This window comes from Typopeltis vanoorti, chromosome 2, assembly GCF_054136105.1.
Source record: "Typopeltis vanoorti isolate ZY-2024b chromosome 2, IOZ_Tvanoo_1.0, whole genome shotgun sequence".
Lineage (NCBI taxonomy): Eukaryota > Metazoa > Arthropoda > Arachnida > Uropygi > Thelyphonidae > Typopeltis > Typopeltis vanoorti.
The window spans coordinates 5193111-5219645 of NC_143550.1; the positions used below are offsets into that span (position 1 = coordinate 5193111).

At 37.4% G+C, this 26535-nt stretch overlaps 1 protein-coding gene across 3 annotated transcripts in view; it reads left to right on the top strand.

Moving 5' to 3' along the window:
* Positions 1 to 26535, top strand: part of LOC150108794 (uncharacterized) — a 499758-nt gene that overhangs the window by 323079 nt on the left and 150144 nt on the right. For all 3 annotated transcript variants that reach the window (XM_090403276.1, XM_090403284.1, XM_090403293.1), the window contains exon 11: positions 9422 to 9521. In XM_090403276.1, coding sequence (XP_090259402.1) covers positions 9422 to 9521 — 100 coding nt within the window. The remainder of the gene's footprint in view (positions 1 to 9421; positions 9522 to 26535) is intronic.

Sequence of the window (26535 nt, forward strand, 5' to 3'; positions counted from 1 at the left end):
GAATCTGGTTTGTCATTCGAGATGGTAGAGACATCAACTTCCTCATTCTTATTTCCTTTTTTCTTTTTACAGTTTGAAAAGTATTCAAGAATTGGGAAGGGTGTAAGCTGATCATTACAGTCCTGCATAAGTGATTGTTTCATGGAGCATATTTGTTCCATTTCTTCTAGTATTTTCTCTCCTTCCTTGGCCACACTATAATATCCTTCTATACTGATGGCTTTTTTCTTTTTGTAAATGACCTCTCTTAATTTTTCATGCAATCCCAGTCGAAATTGTTGAAAAGTAATCCAATCTAGGTGAGGTTTTTCTGCAGGAGATATTCTCATAGATTTAGCAGTGTTCACCAATCTATTAAAATAACTAGTCACATCTTCTGTGTCACTTTGCTTGCATTCATGGAGCTCTGTAAGGGTTCAAAGGTAGCACTTAGTATAGGAAAATTTAGAGATTAGTTCGTCCTTAAATTTCTTGTACTCAAATGTTTCTCTAAGTACTGGAGATGAGAGTATAAAAATGTTCTTGCTTTACCAATTAATTTACTTCTCAGCAATATTAATAATTGAAAGTCAGTCCAATTTGCTACTTCCCTAAGCTTTTCAACGAAAGAAAAAAAAGATAGTACATCATCTGATTCTTCTCCCGAAAATTGAGGAAAGACTTGTTGTGGGTTTACAGTTCGAAAAAATTCACTATCTTCCATTCCCGTACTGGATATAACAGCCATATTAATCTATTTGCTTCAAACTTAAATTAGATTTTTGAAAGGATAGACAATGGGAAGGGACAAAAATCTATCTCTAAAACCTGTGGAAGAGGCCACTAAGTAGAGTAGAGTAGTAGAATGGTAAGGGTCTACTTCTTACTATTCTAAAAAGTTGGATAAAGATGTGGACAGTGAATGAGTGTAAGAAGTGGTATGACACTAGAATGCACCTCACTCATCTGAGGTCTACCTCTTATCATCTAAGAATTTGGATAAAGATGTGGACAGTGAATGAGAGTAAGAAATGGTATGACACTAAACTGAACCTCACGAGTCTTACGACTCAGAAGTAATGTGCTATCTGTACTGATGATGATAATAATAATAAGAAGAATTCAACATCCTTTTCTTCTCCATGCCTATAATAATTCGTAAGGGAGATGATATTTTATATTAAGAAAAATAAAAAAAAAAACAAGGTCTGAATATCTAAAGAGAATCAGAAAAGTTCTGAAGTATAAATTAATGGAGTCAGTTATCCCTGCTGTGTATCTGATTACTGATTAAATTTCTGTATTTATTACATAACAGGGATAATTGACTGGGCACAAACTGAGTTACATGCTCTTCGTAAAGCATAAAAATTAATCACATTGCATCACGCTTTGCACATCATGATCTGCAGTAATGTAGATTGATTACACATATTCAGGAAAGTGGAGGATGTGGACTTTTAATAGAAGAGGAAAAATTATCATTGCTACATGTAGATTCAAAAAAGTAGTATAAGGAGAAAGAAATGACAAAAAGATCCAAAGGTTTGAAAATAAATCACTGCATGGTCAATATTTGAAGAACAATGTAGGTAAAGTTGACATTCACTTAACTTGGCAATGGTTTCAGCAGGATACATCAAGAAAGAGACAGAAGGTCAGATACTTGGTTTGCAAGGAATGAGGCACTAAAAATGAATGCAATCAAGGCAGAGATTGAAAAGATCCATAACAAAATCAGATGTTGAAAGTGCAGAGATAAAGAAGAGACACTGGACCATCTGATCAGTTTTTGCAGACTAATAGACTAAACAAAAGCTTCATTGAGTTTCAAAACCTTACACTAGAGCTTGTGTAGGAATGATGGTTGAAAATGCAAATGCAGATATTATGGTGAAATATCTTTAAGTTTCAGATGGATAGATATCTGTAACATAATATGCCAGGCATCATTGTTGAACATGAATGTATGTATGATATGAGATAGAGGTGAATAGAATGAAATATCTAGTTCGATGTTGTTATAGACCTGGTAATGTGGATGGTAGTGACTTTGAAATATATAATCAAATAAGAAAAGGATGATCATTACGAGCAAGATTGTTCATATAGACTAAACAAAAGCTTGATTGAGTTTCACAACTTTACACTAGAGCTTGTGTAGGAATGATGGTTGAAAATACAAATGCAAAGATATTATGGTGAAATATCTTTAAGTTTCAGATGGATAGATATCTGTAACATAATATGCCAGGCATCATTGTAGTTGAACATGAATGTATGTATGATATGCGATAGAGGTGAATAGAATTTGCTGTTTTAAGGATACTTGTGACATAAGACTGAATGATAAATGCATGTAAACACAAGAAAGATATTTAATTAACCAAATATTTCGGTCTGGAAATAGCAGACCATCTTCAGTGGTATTACAAGAACAGTTTTAAAAAATACAAGCTAGAATAGTAACAATAGATCGTTAAAAATAGAACACGCCACGTGATGTTATATCACTAAGTATTAAGTATAAAACGGAACATTTTGAAGTAGAGACATGATTGAAAAAAAAAATTAAAATTAATGAGTAATCTTGATTAGACTTTCCCAGATTTTTGATATAGATATACAGTCATTACAATTCAGGTTGGGACGATGGAGTAAGGCCTCCACGCTTTCCTTGAACAAACGTTCAAACCTATAATGGGATCTATGTAAGAGGCGAGTCCTGGACCAAAAGATGCTGTGGTCAGTTTCAATCCCGTGTTGAGCCAATCCAGACTTTTAAGGTTTGTTGTGAAGAATGGAGGATTGATTTTCTTGGATTCTTTTTTCAAGAGAACGTCCAGTCTGTCCAAAATAGGAAAGATCACAGTTGCAAGGAATTTGATAAACTCCAGGAAGAGATAAAGTTGAGCGTTTGTCTTTAGGAGAAGGAAAATGAGAAGACAATTTGTTAATAGGTGAATACGTAGTTGTTAAATCATATTTCTTTAAAATTCTTGCGATAGGTTCTGAAATACTGGAGATATTTCAGGAATTATATTTTATACTGGAGGATTATAAGAATTGTGAAGATGTTGAGTACTTTTTTTAGAAAAGCCATTGAGTTTCATGTGTTGTTGGATAGTAGAAAGTTCTTTCTGTAGATAATCAAAAGTAGAACAATTAGTTTTGGCTTTTCTGATGAGGCATTTTATAATTCCTGTTTTTTTGACAAGGATGATGGGCTGATTCTTTAAGAATATAACGACCTGTGAAAGTTGGTTTCCTGTATACTGTAGTTGTAAGAATATTTGAAGGTGACCAGATGAGGAGAACGTCTAAAAAAGATAACTGGTTGTTTTCTTCTATTTCCATAGTAAACTTTATACGATGATGCAAGGAATTAATACTGTTTAAAAAAAGAAGGTAAAGAGTTTTTGCTGTGAGGCCAAATAGTAAAGATGTCATCTATATATCTTACCCAAAAGGATGGTTGAGGGAAAATAGATGAGAAGAGGACTTTTTCTAAATGTTCCAAATAAAAGTTGGCTAAAGCAGGAGAAAGAGGACCTTCCATGGCTGTTCCTTCTACTTGGCTGTAAAATTTATTTTGACATATGAAATATCCAGAATGTATTACGAAATCGAATAGTTTTATGATGTCTTGAGGAAAGATGTCAGCAAGTAATTTTAAAGTTTCCTTGAGAGGTACATTGGTATATAAAGATTCTATATCAAAGCTTACCATAAGATCTGTAGGTTGTAATGAGACATTTTTTAATTTTTCTAAGAAATCTGAGGAGTTTTTTAAAAAAGAGTTGCCAATGTAAGATTTCAATAATTTAGCTATATATTTGGCTGTACGGTAAGTAGGAGAATCAATACAATCTACTATTGGACGAAGTGGATAGTCAATCTTATGGATTTTTGGAAGGCCATAAAATCTAGGAGGTCTTGCAAAATGAGTTTTAAGTCTTTTAATCGTTTCTTTATCTAAACTGATGACTTCATCTAAGAGAGAATTTAATTTCTTTAGTTGTCTGTTGGTTGGATTATAATCAATTTCTTGATATGTGGAGCGATCTCGAAGCGAAAGAGAAACTTTTCTTCTGTAATTAGCTGAGTTCATAACTACTGTTGCTTTTCCCTTGTCAGCTTTGGTGATAATGAAGTGATTATTTTTTCTCAAGGACTGTAGAGATTTCATTTCAGAAGGAGATATGTTGGAAGGAGGAAGCTTGGCCTTAAGTAGAGAAGAAGCGACTTCTAGGCGAAGAGCATTAGCTTCATCACTAGTTAGATGATTGAGATTCCTTTCAATGTTAACTAGATATGGTATCTTATTTGGAAACCAACGTTCATAGGTCGTTATATTCTTAAAGAATCAGCCCATCATCCTTTCAAGAAAAAGGAATTATAAAATGCCTCATCAGAAGAGCCAAAACTAATTGTTCTACTTTTGATTATCTACAGAAAGAACTTTCTACTATCCAACAACACATGAAACTCGATGGCTTTTCTAAAAAAAGTACTCAACATCTTTTCAATTCTTATAATCCTCCACAAAACAACAAAGTTTCAATACGTTGAGTGTCTATTCCTTATATCTCCGGTATTTCAGAACCTATCGCAAGAATTTTAAAGAAATATGATTTAACAACTACGTATTCACCTATTAACAAATTGTCTTCTCATTTTCCTTCTCCTAAAGACAAACGCTCAACTTTATCTCTTCCTGGAGTTTATCAAATTCCTTGCAACTGTGATCTTTCCTATTTTGGACAGACTGGACATTCTCTTGAAAAAAGAATCCAAGAAAATCAATCCTCCATTCTTCACAACAAACCTGAAAAGTCTGGATTGGCTCAACACGGGATTGAAACTGACCACAGCATCTTTTGGTCCAGGACTCGCCTCTTACATAGATCCCGTTATAGGTTTGAACGTTTGTTCAAGGAAAGCGTGGAGGCCTTACTCCATCGTCCCAACCTGAATCGTAATGACTGTATATCTATATCAAAAACCTGGGAAAGTCTAATCAAGATTACTCATTAATTTTAATTTTTTTTTTTTTTTTTTTCAATCATGTCTCTACTTCAAAATGTTCCGTTTTATACTTAATACTTAGTGATATAACATCACGCGGCGTGTTCTATTTTTGACGATCTATTGTTACTATTCTAGCTTGTATTTTTTAAAACTGTTCTTGTAATACCACTGAAGATGGTCTGCTATTTCCAGACCGAAATATTTGGTTAATTAAATATCTTTCTTCTGTTTACGTGCATTTATCATTCAGGTGAATAGAATGAAATATCTAGTTGGATGTTGTTATAGACTTGGCAATGTGGATGGTAGTGACTATGAAATATATAATCAAAAAGGATGATCATTACGGGTAATTTTAATTATGGCAATATAGACTGAGATGATGAGATAGCAACTGCAACTAAAGAAAATGAGTTTCTCGAGTTTTTGAGGGACAACTATCTCAGACAGTATGTAGCAGAGGGCAAACAAGGCATTACATACTCTGATGGGATTTGATCATCTCATCAGAGTATGTAATTATAAATGAGGTGTCAAATCACTCTCCAGTTGGTGAGAGTAACCATGGAGTAATTACCTGGTGGTTCCCAGCAGTGTGGGGATCTCTGTGAGAAAAGGGTATATGTGCAACTACAAGGCTGGTGATTATGAGCAGCTCAGGAGACCACTTGCAGGTGTAGGATGGAATCAGGAGTCAGCTGCAAAAGAGATCAGTGCAGCTTGGGGGATATTCAAGAACTATCTAGTAGAAGCAATGTCAATATGTGTTCCAAGGTTCAAAAGGTTAAATAAGATTAACCACCTTAGTAGCCATTAAGGATCAAATATGCATTCAGATACGCTTCGTATCCGTCATATATTTCAATGTAATATCAGTGGTATTAAAATTTTAGTATGCACTTCACATCTATGGTAACTTGGATGTATGTATACGTCCTGGCTGATAGCGTGGTTAAACATGCAATACAGAGAAAAAGGCATTATGGAGGCAGCATAAGAGAACTGGTAATAACCAATTCCATGGGGATTACAAAGACCAGGCAAGGAGGGTAACTCGGTTGGTAAAGGAAGCAAAGTGAAGTATGAGCATTAGTTAGCTTTTGAAGCCGAAAAGAATCCTAGGGAGTTCTTTCGATATGTAGCCAGCAAAAAAAAAAATATATATATATATTATGGAAGGTGACATTGATCTGAGAAAATCGTTTAAGAACAGCTGCTGCAGAAGATGTACTGGAAATACTTAATGAGCAGTTCATAAAGGTCTTTCATTCTTGTGAATGTGACATCATGGAGAGATCGAGAGCAGTTGGTGATGGGGAGGAGAGATTGACTGTAAGTGAGCAAGAGGTGTATGGGGAATTGAGCAAACTCTTAATGTTAATAACACTTTCGGACTTGATAATATATCACCATGCATTGTGAAGGAATGTGCTAGGGAGTTGACATCTGCGTTAACATATTTTTTTAATATGAGTCTTGCACTGGCTCGAGGTTGAAAGGAGTGGAAGGAGGGCAAGATTGTGCCACTTCATAAGGGATGTGATAGAACTCAAGCATCAAATTTTAGTCCTATCTCTGTGTCAGATGTTGTGGTTAAGTTGTTAGAGAAGCTGGTGAGAACTAGGATCCAGATCTGGGTTGACAACAATGGGATTATCTTTGATGGAGAGCAGTAGAGCAGATGTTGTGACCTTACAAGAAGACTTGAATAAATTGAGTGAATGGGAATGGGGATGAGAGTTCAACGTTGCAAAATGTAAGGCTTTAAAATTTGTAAAGCAAAGATGGGATGTAGAATTAACTCTTGTTAGGGATATTGTTAGAGGTGGAAGAAATGAGATCTTGGGATGATGGTGGATAAGGATCTGAAATTTAGAACACATACGACAACACAATGAATTCTAGAAATGAGGAGGACACTGACTTGTAGAAGTAAGGAGATTCTGGTTCCATTGTATGATGCTCTGATTAAACCATTTCAGCAATAGGGACTGATGGAATATCAGCACATGTGCTAAAACTCTGTTCAGCTGAACTGGCCATTCTTTGACCACACTGTTTAATATGAGTCTCAGAACAGGGAAGATTCCACAGGAATGGAAGGAATGTATGGTAATTCCATTGCACAAGGGTGGTGCAAATTAACAACCAATTGGTATCTCAGAAGTGGTTGTGAAGATTTTGGAAAAATTGGTTAGGACTCACATTCAGAAATGGGTTGAACAGAGTGAATCTCTACTTTGCAATGAACAGCATGGATTTACTGAGAGAAGGTCATGTTTTAACAACTTGCTCACATTCTATAATAATGTTACCACTGAGTTACACAGGAGGAATGGATGCATCATGATACTTTTGGATTATGCTGAGGCTTTTGACAGAATACAGCATGGATTACTGTTGCATAAATTGGAGAATATGGGATTGGATTATAAACTATTGGCATGGATAAAAGGATGGCTGACTGACAGATATCAAAAAGTAGTCTACGGGAGATCTGAGTCTGCAAGGTTTAAGGTAACAAGTGGTGTACCACAAGGATCAGTGCTTGGTCCACTGTTATTCAATCTATACATTAATGATGTTGGGAAGGATTTGACATGAGACATACAGCTATTTGCTGATGATGCAAAGATAGCTAGAGTTATCAGGAATGCTGCTAATATGCTGTACTTGCAGAATGATTTGAATATGCTGGAATTGTGGGCAATGGAAAATTGGTGTCAGTTCAATGTGAGTAAATGTAAAGTCATTTACTTCGGTATGATTAGATATCCAATGTCGTATTATATTGGTGGAATTAGACTACAAAAAACTGATGAGGCTAGAGATCTTGGAATGTTAATAGATAGGAAGTTGAAGTTCAGGTACCATGTGGCAAAGATTGCAAATACAACTCAAAAGATAATTGCAATCCTGAAACAGATGTTCACATGTAAAGATAAGGATGTTATTTTGCCTCTTTACAAGGCCTTGATAAGATCTCACTTTAACTATTGTGCGCAGGTCTGGTCTCCTGGTTTCCATTGTGATTCTGATATATTGGAGAGAATACAAAGGAGAGTTAAAAAAATGATATCAGGATTGTGGAATACTGATTACAAAGACAGATTGAGAATTTGTAGACTGCAGACACTAGCAAACAAGAGAAATAGAGGTGATATGATTGATACTTACATTCTGAAAGAGTCATGCAGGATTTTAATTGATGGAATTTTTCAATTTATGGAGAGTGGGGAAAGGACGAGAGGTCATCCATGGAAGCTGAGAATGAAGGCTGCCAAGAAGGGCGTGAGGGTTAATTTTTCTCTGAGGGTGGTGTGTGTGTATGATTGGAATGGATTGCCTTTGGATGTTGTGAGTACAAGCAGTGTGAATGAATTCAAGAATAAATATGATAGCTGGTGTGTGTAGAATGTGGCCTCCTTCGATGAGTCTCTGACTCCCTGGAGGTCTCTCTTAATAATAATAATAATAATAATAATTACAATACCTGGTTGATTCCTAGGCCTTTGGATAGGGCCCAAATTAAATGCATCTACCAGAGAGTGATTTGATTATGTCATTACATAATTCTTGTTAATTTTTGACTATGAATTATTAATTAAATATATAAATTCACCTGCCTTCTAATCTCAAGGCCTATAATGGCAAACTACTATCCCTGTTATCTTGCTTAGTCTATCCATCACATCTTGTTTAAATTATTTCTTTCAAAAAAAAATTTCTAGAACTTTGTTTTGCTTTGCATATCTACTACATCTCTTATGAATCAAAAAGGCTGAAATTTGTACAGGTGGAAATCAGCCAGCTGATTGCTGAAATGATTCCCATGAAGTAGTTAGGGATTGAGAGGAAATTATATGAGATCTGGCATGTATTTTGGTTGCTTGTCAAGCACCTCACTACAAAAAATAAAATGAAATAAAATAAATAAAATATAGTATAGAATTTGGGTTTGATTCTTGTTGTGATGAGAGAAAGTTTTTATATGAATTGAAGGTTAATTAGCTTAATACAGATTTTTCATTCTGCGTATATGCAAATCATCCATGAGAATACACAATTTACAGACAAAAAAATATTGGTGGTGGTAGGTTGTGTGTTGATGGTAGTGGTGATAGTAATGGTTGGAAGAGTAAATAGGACAGATGTCGAAGTGTGCATAGTAGAGTGCACTCCTGTGATGAGTTCTTGGACTTCTTGCAGGTGTCACATAATAATGATAATAACATATAGCCTAGTGAGTTTTTTTTTTTTCTAATTTTTTTTTTTCAAATCTATGAGTTGCTTTTGATTCAGTTTAACCATACTCAAGTCACTTTCATAAAATTAATTACATTGCATTTAAGCTTGAATTTTTGTACTTGACAGAAATTCTTATTTGTTTTTTTTATATATATATTTTTAGACAAATAAACAAAATGAAAGCCCTGACTTTAGACTATGAAACCAATGTCATTGAAGAAATGAAAGAAGATAATAAATTCATTCAAGATAATGTTGAAATGGTATATTTTATTTGCATATATTGTATTTGCTAATTTTATTTTCTTCACTGTATTTTATTCCATCATCCCATAATCTCAAAATCACATGCTTGATTATATTTTTTATGCCTCTAGTTTATCTTTACTTCTGCCCTCAGTTTTCATAACTTAACCTATATTTATTTTATTACTTCATATTGATAATGCAAAGCAGTTAAATATATTAAAAAAAATGAGCACAATCATACCTTAGCATTATCATGACATGGATATGAAGTGTTCAAAAATTATTCAGAAAATCTTTTGATGCAGCTTTTGCTTCACAGGCTTATTTATCAATTTAAATCTCATGCAATTTATTCTACTGATTCTGATGCTACAGTCAGATGTAGCTTCCTTCAGACCTTCTTTGTCCACTTCTCTTGCACTACTGATTCTTTTACCATTCAGATATTTCCTTCATTTTGTATATGCTTTCTCCTCTCATTGTATATCCCTAAAACTGAAATCATCCATTATTATTCTGGAAAGTTTTCCCATTTGGTTACAATGTATATCATACTAGATAAAAAATTTGATTCTTGTTTTAATCCTGGACCCAAGTATAAACATAAATGTGAAGTACCTTCACAACTATTTCGCTGTATATAGAGGCTATTGACTGAACATAAGTTGCCATAGTATCCCATAATGAAAACATTAGGGGCAGAGTCACTACCAGATGGGTTTAATCTTTTTTTTTTTTTTTTTTTTTTTTTTTTTTGAGGTCTCATCAGTGGGACTCAGATCTGAGAATATAGGTTAAATCAATGTAGAATTATATATGTACCATATAAGTAGAAAAATGTTTTATCACTTTATTATTAAATACTCTAGATAAATGATGAAGTTACTTCATGCTTATTATTATTATTATTATTATTATTCAGGCCTCCATGGAGTCAAAAGAGTCATCATGGGAGGTCCTTTCTAAGAACACATCTATCAAGACTAATCGAGGGAGGTCCCTCCTAGGGAACACAAAGTCTATCATACCACTCCTTAAATGCATTGGCCGTTCTCGCTCTCACCACTTTATCAGGCAATGCATTCCATGGTTCAACCACCCTCCATGCAAAGAAACCACTCCTCACCCTCTTTCTCACAGTTTCCTTTCGTAACTTCCAGGGATGGCCCCTTGTCATGACTCCTTCCCGCTGTTCAACCAAGCGAAAGAACTCCCCAGTGTCAACCCTGTAACCACCTCTCAACAGTTTAAAAGTCTCAATCATATCACCTCTCCTTCTTCTATCCAGCAAACTCTGCAGTCCACACGACCTCAGCCGATCCTCATAACTAACATTGTACAGTCCTGACACCATCTTTGTTATCTGCCTTTGTACCCTTTCCACAGTTAATTTATCCCCTTCAAATCTTGGGGACCAGATCTGAGAACAATAGTCTAAGTGTGGTCTGATCAGAGTCTTATACGACAGAATGATAACCATTTTATCTCTGCAGGTCAGTGTCCTTCTCATTATTGCAGCAATCCTCTGTGTTACCTTCACTACCTTTGCAATATGTCCCCTAAATTTCAGGTTTCTATCAATCATCAACCCCAGATCTCTTATCTCCCCTACTTCCTCCAGTTTAACTCCTCCCATAGAGTATGCAGCGTCCCAAACCTCAAGACCTTACATTTTGCTGCATTAAACTGATACCCCCATTCATTTGCACATCTATCTAGCTTATTCAAATTCTCTTGCAGGGCTACCACATCTGCACTATTACTAATAACCCTTCACAGCTTCGCATTATCCACAAACAACCGAATACCCCCTTGCAATCCACAGACAATGTCACTGATGTAAAGGTTAAACAGTATAGGTCCCAGTACTGAGCCCTGTAAAACCCCACTTGTAACCTTTAGCCTCTTTGATATTGCTTCACCATACACAACTCTCTGATACCTATCGGACAGCTAATCCTGAATCCATTTGACCAATCTGATATCCAGACCCATGTACTGCACCTTGAATATCAGCTTATCATGTGGCACCCTGTCAAATAACTTCGCTAAATCCAAGAAAATGGCAGTATATGCCTTTCCCTCATCTACTGCTCTTGTAACTTTATTATAAAAGGCTAGCATATTACTAAAACAAGAGCGCCCTTCACAAATCCATGTTGACTCTCACAGATAACATTACCCTCATCTGCCCAATGCTGTATACGGTCCCTCACTACTTTCTCCAAGATCTTACTAACTACTGATGACACACAAACTGGCCTATAACTAGACACTTCCAGTCTGCTACCACCCTTATGCAATGGCCCCATCTTACCTTCCTTCTATTCCATGGGCACCTTTCCCACAGCCTGACTTTCATTGAAAAGCCAGGTCAAAGGCACTGTTAGTTCCTTAACACACATATTCTCTCAAAACTCGTGGTAAAATACCATCCAGTCCCACAGCTTTACTAACATCCAGAGTACTCAGTATGTGGAACACACTCTCTTCCTGCACCTCTAAACCTCGACCTGCCCTATCCCTCTAGTATTCAAATTGACTTCTTCAGGATGAAATACTCCAATAAAGTGTTCATTGAGCAATTCCGCTATGTCCTCTGCATCAGTCACTCTATTTCCATTTTTATCCCACAAAGTTATTCTTCCACACTCATTTCTCCTGTTACTGGCCACATAGCTAAAAAATTCCCCAAGGATTTTCCTTGGATCTAAGGACCAATCTTTTCTCATATTCCAGTTTTGTCTTCCTTACCATACTAGTCACTCTCCTGGCCTGTGTCTTATATCCTTTTCTTTGATACTCCTGCATGTCTATTCATTTTCTGAGTCAAAACCATATGGTCACTCTCTCCAACTGGTGGGAGAGATGTCATCTAAGCTATTATCAACTCTTCTGATGCTCTAACCAAATCCAAACCTCTTGTTCCCTCTGTTACATGTTGCCTAAGACATTTGTCCCTCAAGAATTCTAGAAATTCCATTCCCTTATTTATGCATTTATGCATTCGATTATGAACTGTTATGCATTCGATTCCGACCCCGTCTTCTCGGTAACCAAAATACACAATATCACAACAACAACTAACTTCAAAAAAAAACAACCACTGATGGACACTCATATTCCAGAAAACTACTTAGCACTACAAAAACATAGAAAAACGTTATGCTTGAGTATAGCATTAAAACAAGAAAATAATTTCTTGTTAGGTATAATACATATTGTAACCAAGCAGAAAAACTTTCCAGAACTATCTCTTATCTAGAATATATATATATCCAGGGTGTCCCTGAATTCATGGTTCAAACGTGAGGGGATGGTAGTATACCCCAAAACCACCAATATTCGTCCTAGAATATGCGGCCGCAAACGCAGCCTGGTGCCAGTAGGGGGTGCAGATGAGGTGGTACGACTTAAAAGTGCTGGATCGGCCAAACCTCAGCATTCTCAGCATCGTCCAGACACGAGATGGAGCAGTTTACGAATGCAGAGAAAGCCGATATGCACCTGATGTATGGCATAGTCGAGCGAAATGGTAGAGAGGCACAAAGACTGTGCCGTGAGCGATATCCTATGCGCCATGTGCCCGATAATAAAATGTTTGTGTGACTGCATCATCAGCTGTGTGAGGCAAGCACCTTCCACGTCAGTCGACATGATGCCGGACGAGCACAGATGGTCAGAATGCCAGCTACGAGCGAGGACATCCTGTGTATGGTTACAGATAACCCAGGTACAAGCACGCAATCCATCTCCTGGCGCCTGGGTGTGCATTGGAACAGTGTCTGGCAAGTACTGCATAATGAAGGGTTACACCCCTATCACTTGCAGCGAGTGCAGGCATTGGCAGCTGTTGATTATCTCCTGCGCAATTAACCACTAGACTGGATTTCGTCTAGTGGTTAATGCAACAAAGTGTCATACAGCCTGATTTCCCTGCTCATGTGCTCTTTACAGATGAATCAACTTTCTCACGTGAAGGCGTAGTCAATGTCTATAATGTGAATTTGTGTGCGGCCCAGAACCCCCCCATGGTACATGTCCACAGTCGAACCAGCAATGGTTTGCCATTAATGTCTGGGCGGGGATCGTGCATGACTACTTAATTGTACCCTACCTACTGCCAGACTGCCTCAATGGGTGAACGTACTGTATTTTTCTGTTATTGTTTAAGTAGCCTTAGTAGGTTGTCCTATTCATTTAAGTTGCCTCTTCTTTATGGTCTCCAATATACTTCTTACACACCAACTTCTTTGAGATTTTTGTCATTGCCTTTTTTTTTGTTTCCAACTCACTTTCATTAATTACCTCCAGCACCATATCTTGAAGGAAGGTATTTCTGATTTTGTTTAAAGAGTGTCCAGGTTTCCTACGCATATTATGCAACTGGCCAGACAAGGGTCTTTACTAGTCTTTTTCTTAGTTTGATGTCAGTTTGCTTTGATTTGAGTATGTGGTATTAATCGTAAAATGGTTTCTTTGCCTGTCTGATTCTTGATTTCACTTCTTTTGTGATCAACTGTCCCAAGTATTGATAAGAAGCTACTTGTTTAAAGGATTTATCTTCTATTCTGATGTTCACAGTATGTGGTTTCTTTCCTATCATTGTTTTTGTGAAGTTTATTCTCATGCCATATTTGGATGTCTTGTTATTTATTCTTTTCAGCATTTTCTCCAGTCCATTAGAGCAACCTGCTATTATTGCTTGGTCATCTCCAAATTTAATAACATTTACTCTTTTGCCATTTATCACAATTTCATACTCTTTATTTAAAACTTCCCTCATTGTTTTGTCTTCAAAAATGTTAAAAAGGATTGGGGAGAGTAGACATCTTTGTCTTAAATCTCTCTCAATTTTAGCTGGTTCTGATCAACCCTCTTGCAGAGATGCTACTGCAGTTTAATGTGTTATACAGTTGCCAGATCAACTTTATTATTTGTTTTTCTACTCCAGTCTCTCTCAATAATGGGAAGAGTTTATATCATGATACTATGTCAAATACTTTTTTTGTAGTCTATAAAGCATGTATACAGATGCCGTTCTTGTTCTATCATATGTTCACTGAGATGTCCTAAGGTCAGAATTGTGACCAGGTTCCTCATTCTTTTCTGAAACCAAATTGATTTTCTTCAAGATAGGTTTCAGATTTTGATTCCAGTTGATCTTTTATTATTTTTAGAAGTATTTTTGATGTATGACTAAGCTTATGTATGGTCCTGTAGTGGGTACATTCTATTGATTTAGTCTTTTGAGGGATGGATACTATCAGAGAGCATAAAAAGTCATCCAGCCATCAGTTGGTTGCCTTGTCTTTTAGCTGTTCACTTGCTTCCTTAATTAGTTTAATTGGTATTCTATCTATAGCTAGTGTCGTTGTAATAGTTGTGAATGCATTGTCGAATTCATTACGAGTAATTTGCATTGTATTATTTATGAGTTTGTCTTTCCTTTCTGGCAGTTGCAGGAGTGGTTTTGTTTCTTTATACAGTTCTTGTATATATTCTTGCCATCTTTTCTTCTTTATTTCAGGGTCTGTTATTGGGTTTCCCTGTTTATCATTTAGCACAACAGGTAGTTATACTTCAGTGTTTGTGTGTAATATTCTTTATCTTCCTGTAGGTTAGATCATTTCTTCCTAGTTTCTCTATTTCTTCTATTTCCTTGCATTGTTGATTCCACCAGTTTTCTTTAGCTTCTCTGCATTCTCTGTCTATTTTATTTTTGAGTTTTTTTTGTATATCATTTGTCTTTCTGCTATGTTAACATTTTTCCATTTTCATCTTTCTTCCATTTTACTTAGTCCTTTCCTTCATGCTTACATAGTGATTAGAATACATCTTAGAAATTATGGAAACAACTACCATGTTAGAGTGAAACTTCAGTTTAATATAAACCAAAATAATCACTCAATGTTTAGACCTTGACTTAAAGGTCATTCATTATCTAGAGTATACATATCTATACAAAGAAAGCTGCATTACAATCTACATGGTATGCTCAAGTTAATAGTCAACTGCTAAAACTATTGGCCTGACCTCTAGTGAACAAAAATAATAAAAACAAAACCTTACTCCATCAAAGCTAGAGTCCTGTTTTTTATTATAATCTGTTAGGTTACAAAATTAAGTTAAGCTAGAGAACTACATGTTCATTCACACAAAGTTACTGATATGAGTATTATAATAATAATAATAATAATAATAATAATAATATTATTATTATTATTATTATCACGGGCAGCTCCAAGGAGTCTTTAGACTCATCGAGGGAGGCCCAACATCATGTCAAGAACAACTATTCAACATTCACACAGTATCTATCATACTTCACCTTGAACTAATTAAAAGTCATGGTAACCACAACAGACTCTGACAGCTTATTCCAATCATTTACCACTCTCCAAGTAAAAAACCTAGCTCTAACACCCTTGCTAAATATGCTCTTACCAAGCTTCCATGGATGGCCCCTAGGCCTCCCACTACCAATCCTATTCTCAAAAATATCTTCTGAATTAATCTTATAGAAACCCTTCAGTAATTTTAATGTCTCAATCATATGACCCCTTTTCTGGCTATCAACCTATTTCTGCAGCCCACAAATCTTCAACCTATTCTCGTAAGGTTCATTCCTCAGACCTGCTATCATCTTGGTCACTCGTCTCTGGATCCTCTCCACCTCCTTCCCATCAAGAAAAAACCCTGGCACCCATATCTGGGCACAGTAGTCTAGATGGGTTCGATACAGAGGAACAATAACCTGTTTGTCTCTGCTCGTTAAAGTGTTTTTCAGCAACCAAGTGATTTGATGAGCTGATTTTGCCACTTTTGCGATGTGTCCCCTAAAATTCAACTCACTATCCACCAACACTCCCAAATCCCTGGCCTTGTCAATCTCCTGGAGTACAGTTCCACCAATGTCATATATTGCTGCTAATCTTTTCACCCCAAAATGCAAAACCTTACGTTTTTCCACATTAAATTGACATCTATTCTCCTTAGCCCACTCCTCCAAACTATCCAAATCATCCTGCAAAATTTTGACATCCTGAGCATTCACTATTGCTCTACCCAACTTTGCATCATCCGCAAACAGATGCACAGTTCCTCTCAGATTCTTTCCTATATCTTTAATGAACAAATTAAACAGTAGTGGTCCAAGAACAGAACCCTGCGGCACACCACTAGTCACAGGCCGTGTTTTGGCCTCTACTTCTGAATAAACCACTCTCTGATATCTCTCCATCAGCCACCCTCCTATCCATCTCACCAACCCTATATCCATTCTCATATGCTGCAGTTTACTGATTAGAATTCCATGTGGTATCATATCAAAGACTTTAGCAAAGTCCAGTAGCATCACTGTAAACCCGTTACCCTTATCCAGTTCAGCTGTGACTGTGTTATAGAACGTGAGCAAGTTACTAATGCATGATCTACCCTTCACAAAACTATGCTGTCCCACATACAGTATCCCATTTTCATCTATCCAATCTTGTATTTTCCTCTTTACTATTTTCTGCAAGACCTTGACAACAATTCCTGATATGCTGATCGACCAGTAATTTTCAACAGCAGTCTTGGAACCTCCTTAATGCAGTGGAACTATTTTCCCCACTTTCCACCTCCTTGGGACTAAACCAGACCCTAGACTCAGATTAAACAATATGGTCAAGTGCACTGACAATTCTTTAGACGCTTCTCGTACGACATGAGCTGGTATACCATCCAATCCCACAGATGAATTGACATTGAGGTTTTGTAACAGACTATTCACCTCCACTTCATTCAACACAATTTCCATATAAGCTGTTGGTTCATTCATTTCTGCAATGTCACCACCTGGATGATATACTCTTGCAAAGTGCTCACTGACTAATTGTACTATATCAACTGATTCGGTTACCTCCCTACCATCGACATTCTTTAAAATCAATCTGCCGTATACATTTTTTCTTTTACTTGCAACATATCGAAAAAACTGTTTGGGATTCTCTTTAGCCTGCATGGCTAATATTCTTTCATAATCCGCTTTTGCTTTTCTTTCCACACTTGTTACCCTTCTGGACTGGGCTTTATACCATTCATGTGCCTGCAAGTCACCTTTCTCCTTAAATTCCCACCACATTTGTTTCTTTTTTTGCAGCTCAAGCTTAATGGTGTTATTCATCCATTTAAGAAATGTCTTCTGCAGACATTTCTTAACGGCCTCCCATGCACTATCAACATCCAGCTCTTGCAGTTTTGCATACCAGGCACTGAACCAATCAAACTCCTAAGCTTGTCATACTTACCAGCCTGATAATTCCACATGTACCCTGTCTTAATTGTAAATTCCACACCTTTTGCCACCCCCCAAGTCAAGACTCTATGATCACTCTCACCAATTGGTGGCAATGTGGTCATATTTGTTACAGTCAAATCCTCAGATGCAATTACCAGGTCAAGCACTCTCTAACCCCTAGTATCTTCCATTACATACTGTCACAGGTAGGTATCCCTTAATAACTTAAAGGATTTGATTCAATGTACTGTTTGCGAAATGTATGCATTGAAGAAAGCGGTTGGAGTCTGGTTAAACAACGATAGTGGAGTGAATGTGTGCAAAAAGTGTAAAGAATGTGAGGATTTAAAGAGTGCTTCAGGTCGTGCGAGTGATATCGTTGATGAAAGTGAGAATCTTGATAACAGGGATATTCGAGGTATGAATGGTGATATTTGCGAGGTAGTACCTGATAGCTGTGAGAGTGGCATTGAAAGTGAGAATGAAGGTAAACATACAGAACGATTGAATGAATCATCGGAGATAAAAATGATGACACTGACGCAATGCGTGAGATCGCTTTATTACGCGGAGCGATGCATAGGGCAAATCGGCAGCTGGAGTGTTGGCAAAAATGTTTACCAAGTGTACCGACTAATAATAGGCAAAAGTATGATAGAAAAAATAAGGGTATAATAGTGAGTGTAAACAAAATGAAAGAGCATGTGTTGTATGGAGATTCCTTAGTAAGAGGTGTGTTAGTTGAGAGTTTAACAAAATCACGGTGTGAACGTTAAGAATGTAAGTGAGTCAATTAGAATGCAAAAGCAGCTGGTGAAAGAATTAATAGTGGTAGCAGGTACAAATGATTTGAAAGGAAACAAAAAGGCTATGAGTGAGGATGTGAAGGAATTGCTTGAGGTAGCAAAAGAGAAGAGTGAGAGAGTTAGGATGGTGAGTCTGTTGCCACGGTATGACAGTGAAGAGTATACAAGGAGAGATATAATTGCTAATGACTTTATGCATGAATCATGCAGGACGAGTGGTGTGGAATTTGTGGATGTGTGGAGTGAGTTTGATGGGCGAAAGGATTTAAATAAAACAGATGATTTACATTTGAATGGATTTAGTGAACAGAGACTTGAAAAGGTGTTGTCGAATGTAGTGGAAGTGAATGTGCAGAATCAGGAAAACTAGAGTTATTAAGGAAGGGGGAGTAGATATGCAGATTTTAGGGAGAGAGTTGAGTATGTGAATGTGCGTAATATGCCCAAGCGAGTAGGAAAGACCATGAATCAGAATGGGATAGTTAGTATAAGGCATCAAAATAGGGATGGGACAAATCGGCTTCTGCAATTCATGTACACAAATGCCAGAAGTATTAGGAACAAGAAGGAGGAATTTTTGGACTTGGTTGGCATTTTCAGACCACAGGTTATTGGCATTAGTGAAACATGGCTGACAGAAGATGACGTAGCTAGTGGGATTGAATATGAGGGGTATGGTGTGTTCAGGATTGACAGGGAGAATAAAATGGCAGGAGGAGTGTTATTGATGATAGCTGATGAGCTACAGCCAAGAAGAATAGAAGTGGAACTGCAGAATGGAGAAAAGAGCACATTTGAGGCTATTTGGTGTGAGATTGAAACTAGCAGAACAAAATATACAGTTGGGTGCTGCTATAGACCAGGTGATGGAATAGATGTGGAGATAGTATGCATAAGCAAATAGAAGAAATAAGTGGAAGGAGGGTAATTGTTATGGGAGTTTTCAACTATGGTAACATTGATTGGAAGAAGGAGAGGACGCATGGGAGGAAGGAATTGGATTTTATGCGGCTATTAAGGTATAACTATCTTTGACAGCATGTAATGGAAAATACTAGGGGTCAGAGAGTGCTTGACCTAGTAATTGCATCTGAGAATTTGGCTGTAACGAATATGACCAGGTTGCCACCAATTGGTGAGAGTGATCATAGGGTCTTGACTTGGGAGGTGGCTAAAGGTGTGACATTTACAATTAAGACAGGGTACATGTGGAATTATAGGGCTGGTAAGTATGACAAGCTAAATAGATAGATTAGTTCCGTGCCATGGCATGTACAACTGCAAGGGCTAGAAGTTGATAGTGCATGGCAGGTGGTTAAGAAGTGTTTGCATGAAGCAATGGCCGACTGTATACCTAGAGTCCGAATAATAAATCAAGTAGGGGTTAAATGGATGAATAACACCATTAACCTTGAGCTGCAAAAAAAGAAACACCTATGGAGGGAATTTAAGGAGAAAGGTGACCGGCAGGCACATGAACAGTATAAAGCGCAGGCCAGAAGGGAACGAGTGTGGTAAGAAAAGCAAAAAAGGATTACGAAAGAACATCGGCCTGAGAATCCTCAACAGTTTTTTCAATACGTTGCAAGTAAAAGAAAAAATGTATATGACAGAATGATTTTATTAAAGAATGCTGATGGTAGGGAGGTAACAGAATCAGTTGATATAGTTGAATTACTGAGCGAGCACTTTGCAAGAATATATCTTCCAGGTGGTGACATTGCAGAAATGAATAAACCAATAGATTATACGGGAAATGTGATGAATGAAGTGGAGGTGAGTAGTCTATTGCAAACCTCAATGTCAATACATCTGTGGGATTGGATGGTATCCCAGCTCGTGTCGTATGTGAAGCGGCTAAAGAATTGTCGGTTCCCTTGTGAGTCTCGGGTCTGGGTTAGTCCCGAGGGGGTGGAAAGAGGGGAAAATAGTTCCACTGCATAAAGGAGGTTCCAGGACTGCTGTTGTAAATTACCGATCGATTAGCATATCAGGAATTTTTGTCAAGGTCTTTGAGAAATTAGTCAAGAGAAGAATACAGGATTGGATAGATGAAAATGGGATACTGCATGAGGGACAACATGCTTTGGTGAAGGGTAGATCATGCCTCAGTAACTTGCTCACGTTTTATAACACAGTGACGACTGAACTGGATAAGGGTAATGAGTTTACTGTGATTCTACTAGACCTTGCCAAAGCCTTTGACAGGATACCACATGGAACTTTAGTCAGTAAACTTGAGCAGATGGGGATGGATATTGGGTTGGTGAGATGGATAGGAGGGTGGTTGATGGAGAGATACCAGAGAGTGGTTTATTCAGGAGTGGAGTCCAAAAGATGGCTTGTGACTATTGGTGTGCCACAGGGTTCTGTTCTTCGACCACTACTTTTCAATTTGTTCATTAACAATATAGGATCTGAGAGGAAGTGTTCACTTGTTTACTGATGATGCAAAGTTGGGTAGAGTAATTGTGAGTGCACAGGATGTCAAAATTTTGCAGGATGATTTGGATAGTTTGGAGGACTGGGCTAGGGAAAATGGATGTCAATTTAATTTGGCAAAGTGTAAGGTTTTGCATTTTGGAGTGAAAAGATTAGCAGCAATATATTACATAGGTGAAACCGTACTCCAGGTGATTGATGAGGTCAGAGATTTGGGAGCGTTGGTGGATAGGGAGTTGAAGTTTTGGGGGACATTGCAAAAGTGGCTAAATCAGCTCATCAAATCACTTGGGTGGTGAAAAATACTTTAACAAGCAGAGACAAACAAGTTATTGTTCCTCTATATCGAGCCTTGATAAGACCCCATCTAGACTACTGTGCCCCGATATAGGCTCCAGTATTTCTTCTTGATGGGGAGGAGGTGGAGAGGGTCCAGAGACAAGTGACCAAGATGATAGCAGGTCTGTGGAATGAACCTTATGAGAATAGGTTGAAGATTTGTAGGTTGCAAAAATGGGTTGCTAGGCGGAAAAGAGTTGATATGATTGAGATATTCAAATTACTGAAGAGTTTCTATAAGATTAATCCAGAAGATATTTCTGAGAATAGGACTGGTGGTGGGAGGACTAGGGGCCATACATGGAAGCTGGGCAAGAATGTGGTTAGCAGGGGTGCTAGAACTAGATTTTTTACTTGGAGAGTGGTGAATGAGTGGAATAAGCTCCCAGAGTCTGTTGTGGGTGCTATGACCATGAATGAGTTCAAGGCAAGGTATGATAGATACTGTGTGAATGTCGAATAGTTGTTCTTGACATGATGTTAGGGCTTCCTTCGATGAGTCTGTCGACTCCTTGGAGTTGCCCGAAATAATAATAATAATAATAACCGCATAAAATCAAATTTCTTCCTTCCATGTGTCCTCTCCTGCTTACGATCAATGTTACCATAGTTGAAATCTCCCATAATAATTACTCTCCTTCCACTCATTTCTTCTATTTGTTTATGCATGCTATCTCCACCATCTATTCCATCACCTGGTCTATAGCAGCACCCAATTGTATATTTTGTTCTGCTAGCTTCAATCTCACACCAAATGGCCTCAAATGTGCTATTTTCTCTATCCTGAAATTCACCTTCTATTCCCCTTGGTTGCAGCTCCTCAGCTATCATCAATAATACTCCCCCACCCCATTTAAATATTGTTGTATGATAGTAGTGATCGATAGACAATGTTAGGTGTAGTTATAATTCTGTATTTATTATCTTTTTGTGTTCCTTGAGTGCAGCTTTGAGCCTGAATGAAATGGCATGAAAGAAGAATACAAGATGCATGGATTTTTCGAAAATGGTGAGATACCGTGAATGTGGTATGCATGCTTGGGGAGAGATATTTATGTGAAGACAACAAATAAGAGAGATGAGAGAGTTTGGATGTTTAAGAAGTCAACATACTTATGGAATATGAGATATATCATTGAATGTAAGTGGTGGCTGGCAAAAGACTTTGGTCAGGAAGACCTGAGTTCGATTCCCATCAGTGATGCGAGGAACCTTTATATGGTCTCTTTCGACTAAAGGTGAGGTAGCTGGTCTCATATTATTAGTATATAAGGTAGGGGATTTTTCACCCACAAACACAGGTTTTTTGTCCTCCATAACAGGCAAACCGACCCCGTGAACACACATGGATTACATTCATGAATATGTCCCAGCCATATGCCGGTCTCGAGCCCGGATGAAATTTGGTGGTTGTGGAAAGCAATGGTGAACTACCCTGTAAAAATCTCTCCAGGAATACTTTGTGAGCAATGCCTACAAAGTCACCTACGGTCGGAAACAACTGAAAGGGAAAACCAAGACCAGGTTCAATTCAGATTCCAATTTATCTCATACTTTGTACAGTGCGCAAGTCATATAGTACAACAATTTGGGAGTTATTAGTAGTAATAACGATTTTAGTAATAGTTGACAATCGATTATAATTCAGTTACACTGGATAGATAACACGATTATCTGTCTATCTCTATATATATTTTTTTCAGTACAGAATGCTAGGAAAATATCTTATTTAAATTGCATAAATAATAATATTAACAATGTGTTTTACATCTTTTTTCACATACATTTTTACGATTCATTTAAATTTACAATGATTCACTTTTTATTAAATCAGTTATAATAGTTAGTTGTTTCTTTGGTTGGCATTTCTGATTTCTTCCTCGAAGCTTTACAGAACTTATCTGAGGAAAATAATAATAATAATAATAATAATAATAATCTCATCTCATCTCTCATCTTCTTTTTACCCTCTTTTACCTTGCAGTGTCGAGGGTTTGTTAATCATCGGAGCTCAAACCATTCGCAGGATAAGGTGGGCAGCCCTATGTCCTGTAGTCTTGGGTTCTCAAGGCCGGTTTGCCTGCTTTGCAGGATGAAAAATCCCAGGATAAACTGGATAAAAAACCCTACTGTCCATGCCCAAGACTGGCTAATTTGGCTATGGCTGAGGAAGATCCTTCAGCTCCTCACGTCATCGATAGGAATCGAACCTAGGACACTCCTTCCCTAGGTATATGGTTGCGAAGCACACAGCCACTAGGCTAACTGCATGGACAATAATAATAATAATAATTATTATTATTATTATTATGTGTCAACTTCAAGGACTCATCATTGGAGGGTATTCCATTCCACACCAACCATTGCCTCCAGTACTTAATTCTCCATCTATATACAGTGGCACTAACCACCATCAGCACATTGTCATCTACTACCCACCATTAATATTTTTTGGCTATAAACTTTGTGAGTTCTCAGTTGATTTGTCTGTGTGCAGGATAAAAAATCAGAGTTTTCTGGTAGAGAAACCCTGCTATCTTCATTGCTATCATCTTCAACTGAAAAAGGCAGTATAGAGATTCCTCTCATTGCAACAAGAATTGAGCTCAGGTCTTTTCTATTCAAAGGATGCAATGTCCTGGCTTTCCTCCAATTTCAGTACAGCAGCACCAATTAGATTTTAAATCAACAAAATAAATAAACAAATAAAAAGACAAATGCATCTTTACCCTTATGTAACTCAAATCACATACCAACAATGAACTGTGTAATATAAATATTGCTCCCCTTCTTTCTGAAATTCTTGCTTATATTCTTGATCCTGATGTCTCTTCCCTTCAGTTTTCATGGATAATCATTGAAGCAGTTGAAAATATTCTAGGAAGAGATTGCTATATCAATATTCCTTGGAATATCCAAGGAATACTAGAGTTCTGTTATCAAAGATTAAAACCAATTCAGAACATTAAGAACAACACTAACAGTATCTGAGCAGCCTGATTAAAAGGAGATGAAAATTTAAAAAAAAGAAAAAAAGAAAAGCTTGATTATCCATTGAATATGAAGAATTTGGGATAGTCTTTAAAAGAATATCCACACAGAAAGCATACAAAATGATTGGCATTTTGTATGAAAATTAACATCCACTGAGGTTGAAATCAATATTACCATTTATGAACAAATACAAAAAATACGGTATGAATATGTGGAAGAAGTGGAAGTAACCAATTTCATGAGTTCTACAAAGACCAGGCAAGGAGAGTGACTTGGTTGGTGAGAGTAGCTAAAGAGAGGTATGAACAGCAGTTAGCTAATGAAGCTAAAAAGAATCCTAGGGAGTTCTTTCGATATGTAGCCAGCAAAAGAAAGAATGATTATGGAAGGATGACATTGATTGGAGGAAATGGTATAAAGACAGCTGTTGCAGAATGTGTGGTGGAGATACTTAATGAGCAGTTCATAAAGATCTTTCAATCTTGTGAATGTGACTTCATGGAGAGATTAAGAGCAGTTGATGATGGGGAGGAGAGACTGACTGTAAGTGAGCAAGAGGTGTTTGGGGAGTTGAGTAAACTAGATGTAAATAAGGCTGTGGGACTTGATAATATATCACCGCGTATTCTGAAGGAATGTGCCAGAGAGTTGACACCTGCCTTGACATATTTTTTTAATACGAGTCTTGCACTTGGTCAAGTCCCTAAAGAGTGGAAGGAGGGCAAGATTGTGCCACTTCATAAAGGAGGTGATCGAACTCAAGCATCAAACTATAGGCCTATCTGTGTGTCAGGTGTTGTGGTTAAGTTGTTGGAGAAGCTTGTGAGAACTAGGATCCAGAGTTGGGTTGACAACAATGGTATAATCTTTGATGGACAGCATGGATTTGCTAAAGGGAGGTCGTGTTTTAGTAATCTACTTACTTATTACAATAAAGTGACTGCTTCCTTGGACAGAGGAGAAGGATACACAGTAATATACTTGGATTTCGCAAAAGCTTTTGATAGAGTGCCTCATGATAAGTTGACAGTCAAACTAGAGCAGATGGGGTTGGATATTAGATTAGTGCATTGGATTGGAGACTGGCTATCTGATAGGTATCAACAAGTTGTGTATGGGGGTGCAATATCCAGGAAAAGGAAAGTCACTAGTGGAGTGCCTCAGGGATCTGTTTTAGGGCCATTACTATTTAACTTGTATATTAATGATATTGGCGAAGATTTGGATGGAGATATTCAGTTGTTTGCAGATGATGCAAAGTTGGGACGAACCATAAAGAGTAGTGAAGATGTTGTGGCCTTGCAAGAAGACTTGAATAAATTGAGTGATTGGGCAAGCAAATGGGGATGTGAGTTCAATGTTGCAAAATGTAAGGTTTTAAAATTTGGAAAACAAAGATGGGATGCAGAATTTATGCTTGGTGAAAATATATTGTTGGAAGTAGAGGAAATAAGAGATCTGGGAGTGATAGTGGATAAGGATCTAAAATTTAGGGGTCACATCGCCAAAATTGTGAAGACAACACAAAGACTAATGGGAATGATGAGGAGGACACTGACATGTAGAAGTAGGGAGATTCTTGTTCCATTGTATAAGGCTTTGATTAGGCCACACATGGACTATTGTGCCCAGATTTGGTCACCTGGTTTTCAGAAGGATGAAGAGATGTTGGAAAGGGTCCAAAGGCGACTGACTAAGGTAGTTTCTGACCTCTGGAATGTCGAGTATGAGGAAAGATTGAAAAGATGTAATTTGCAGAGACTAGTGGAGAGAAGGAAGAGGGGAGATATGATAGAGACCTACAAGTTGGTAAGGGGTTGCTATAGGATCAATGGTGGAGAAGTTCTACAGCGAATAGTGGGAGATCAGGGGAGAACCAGAGGTCATCCCTGGAAACTGTATAAAGAGGGTGTGAGTAGGGGAGTGAGAGGTAGGTTTTTTTCGTGCAGAGTTGTGAATGATTGGAATGCCTTGCCTGAGAGTGTGGTGTCTGCAGGGAGTTTGAATGTGTTTAAGACCCGGTATGATGAGATGTGTGTGAGATAAAAGGACCTCCTAGATGAGTCTTTGACTCCATGAGGTCTTGTTTAATAATAATAATATTAATAATAATAATAATATGATGATACTTTGGATCTACAAAATTTAAAGAGAATTGTTCCCTGA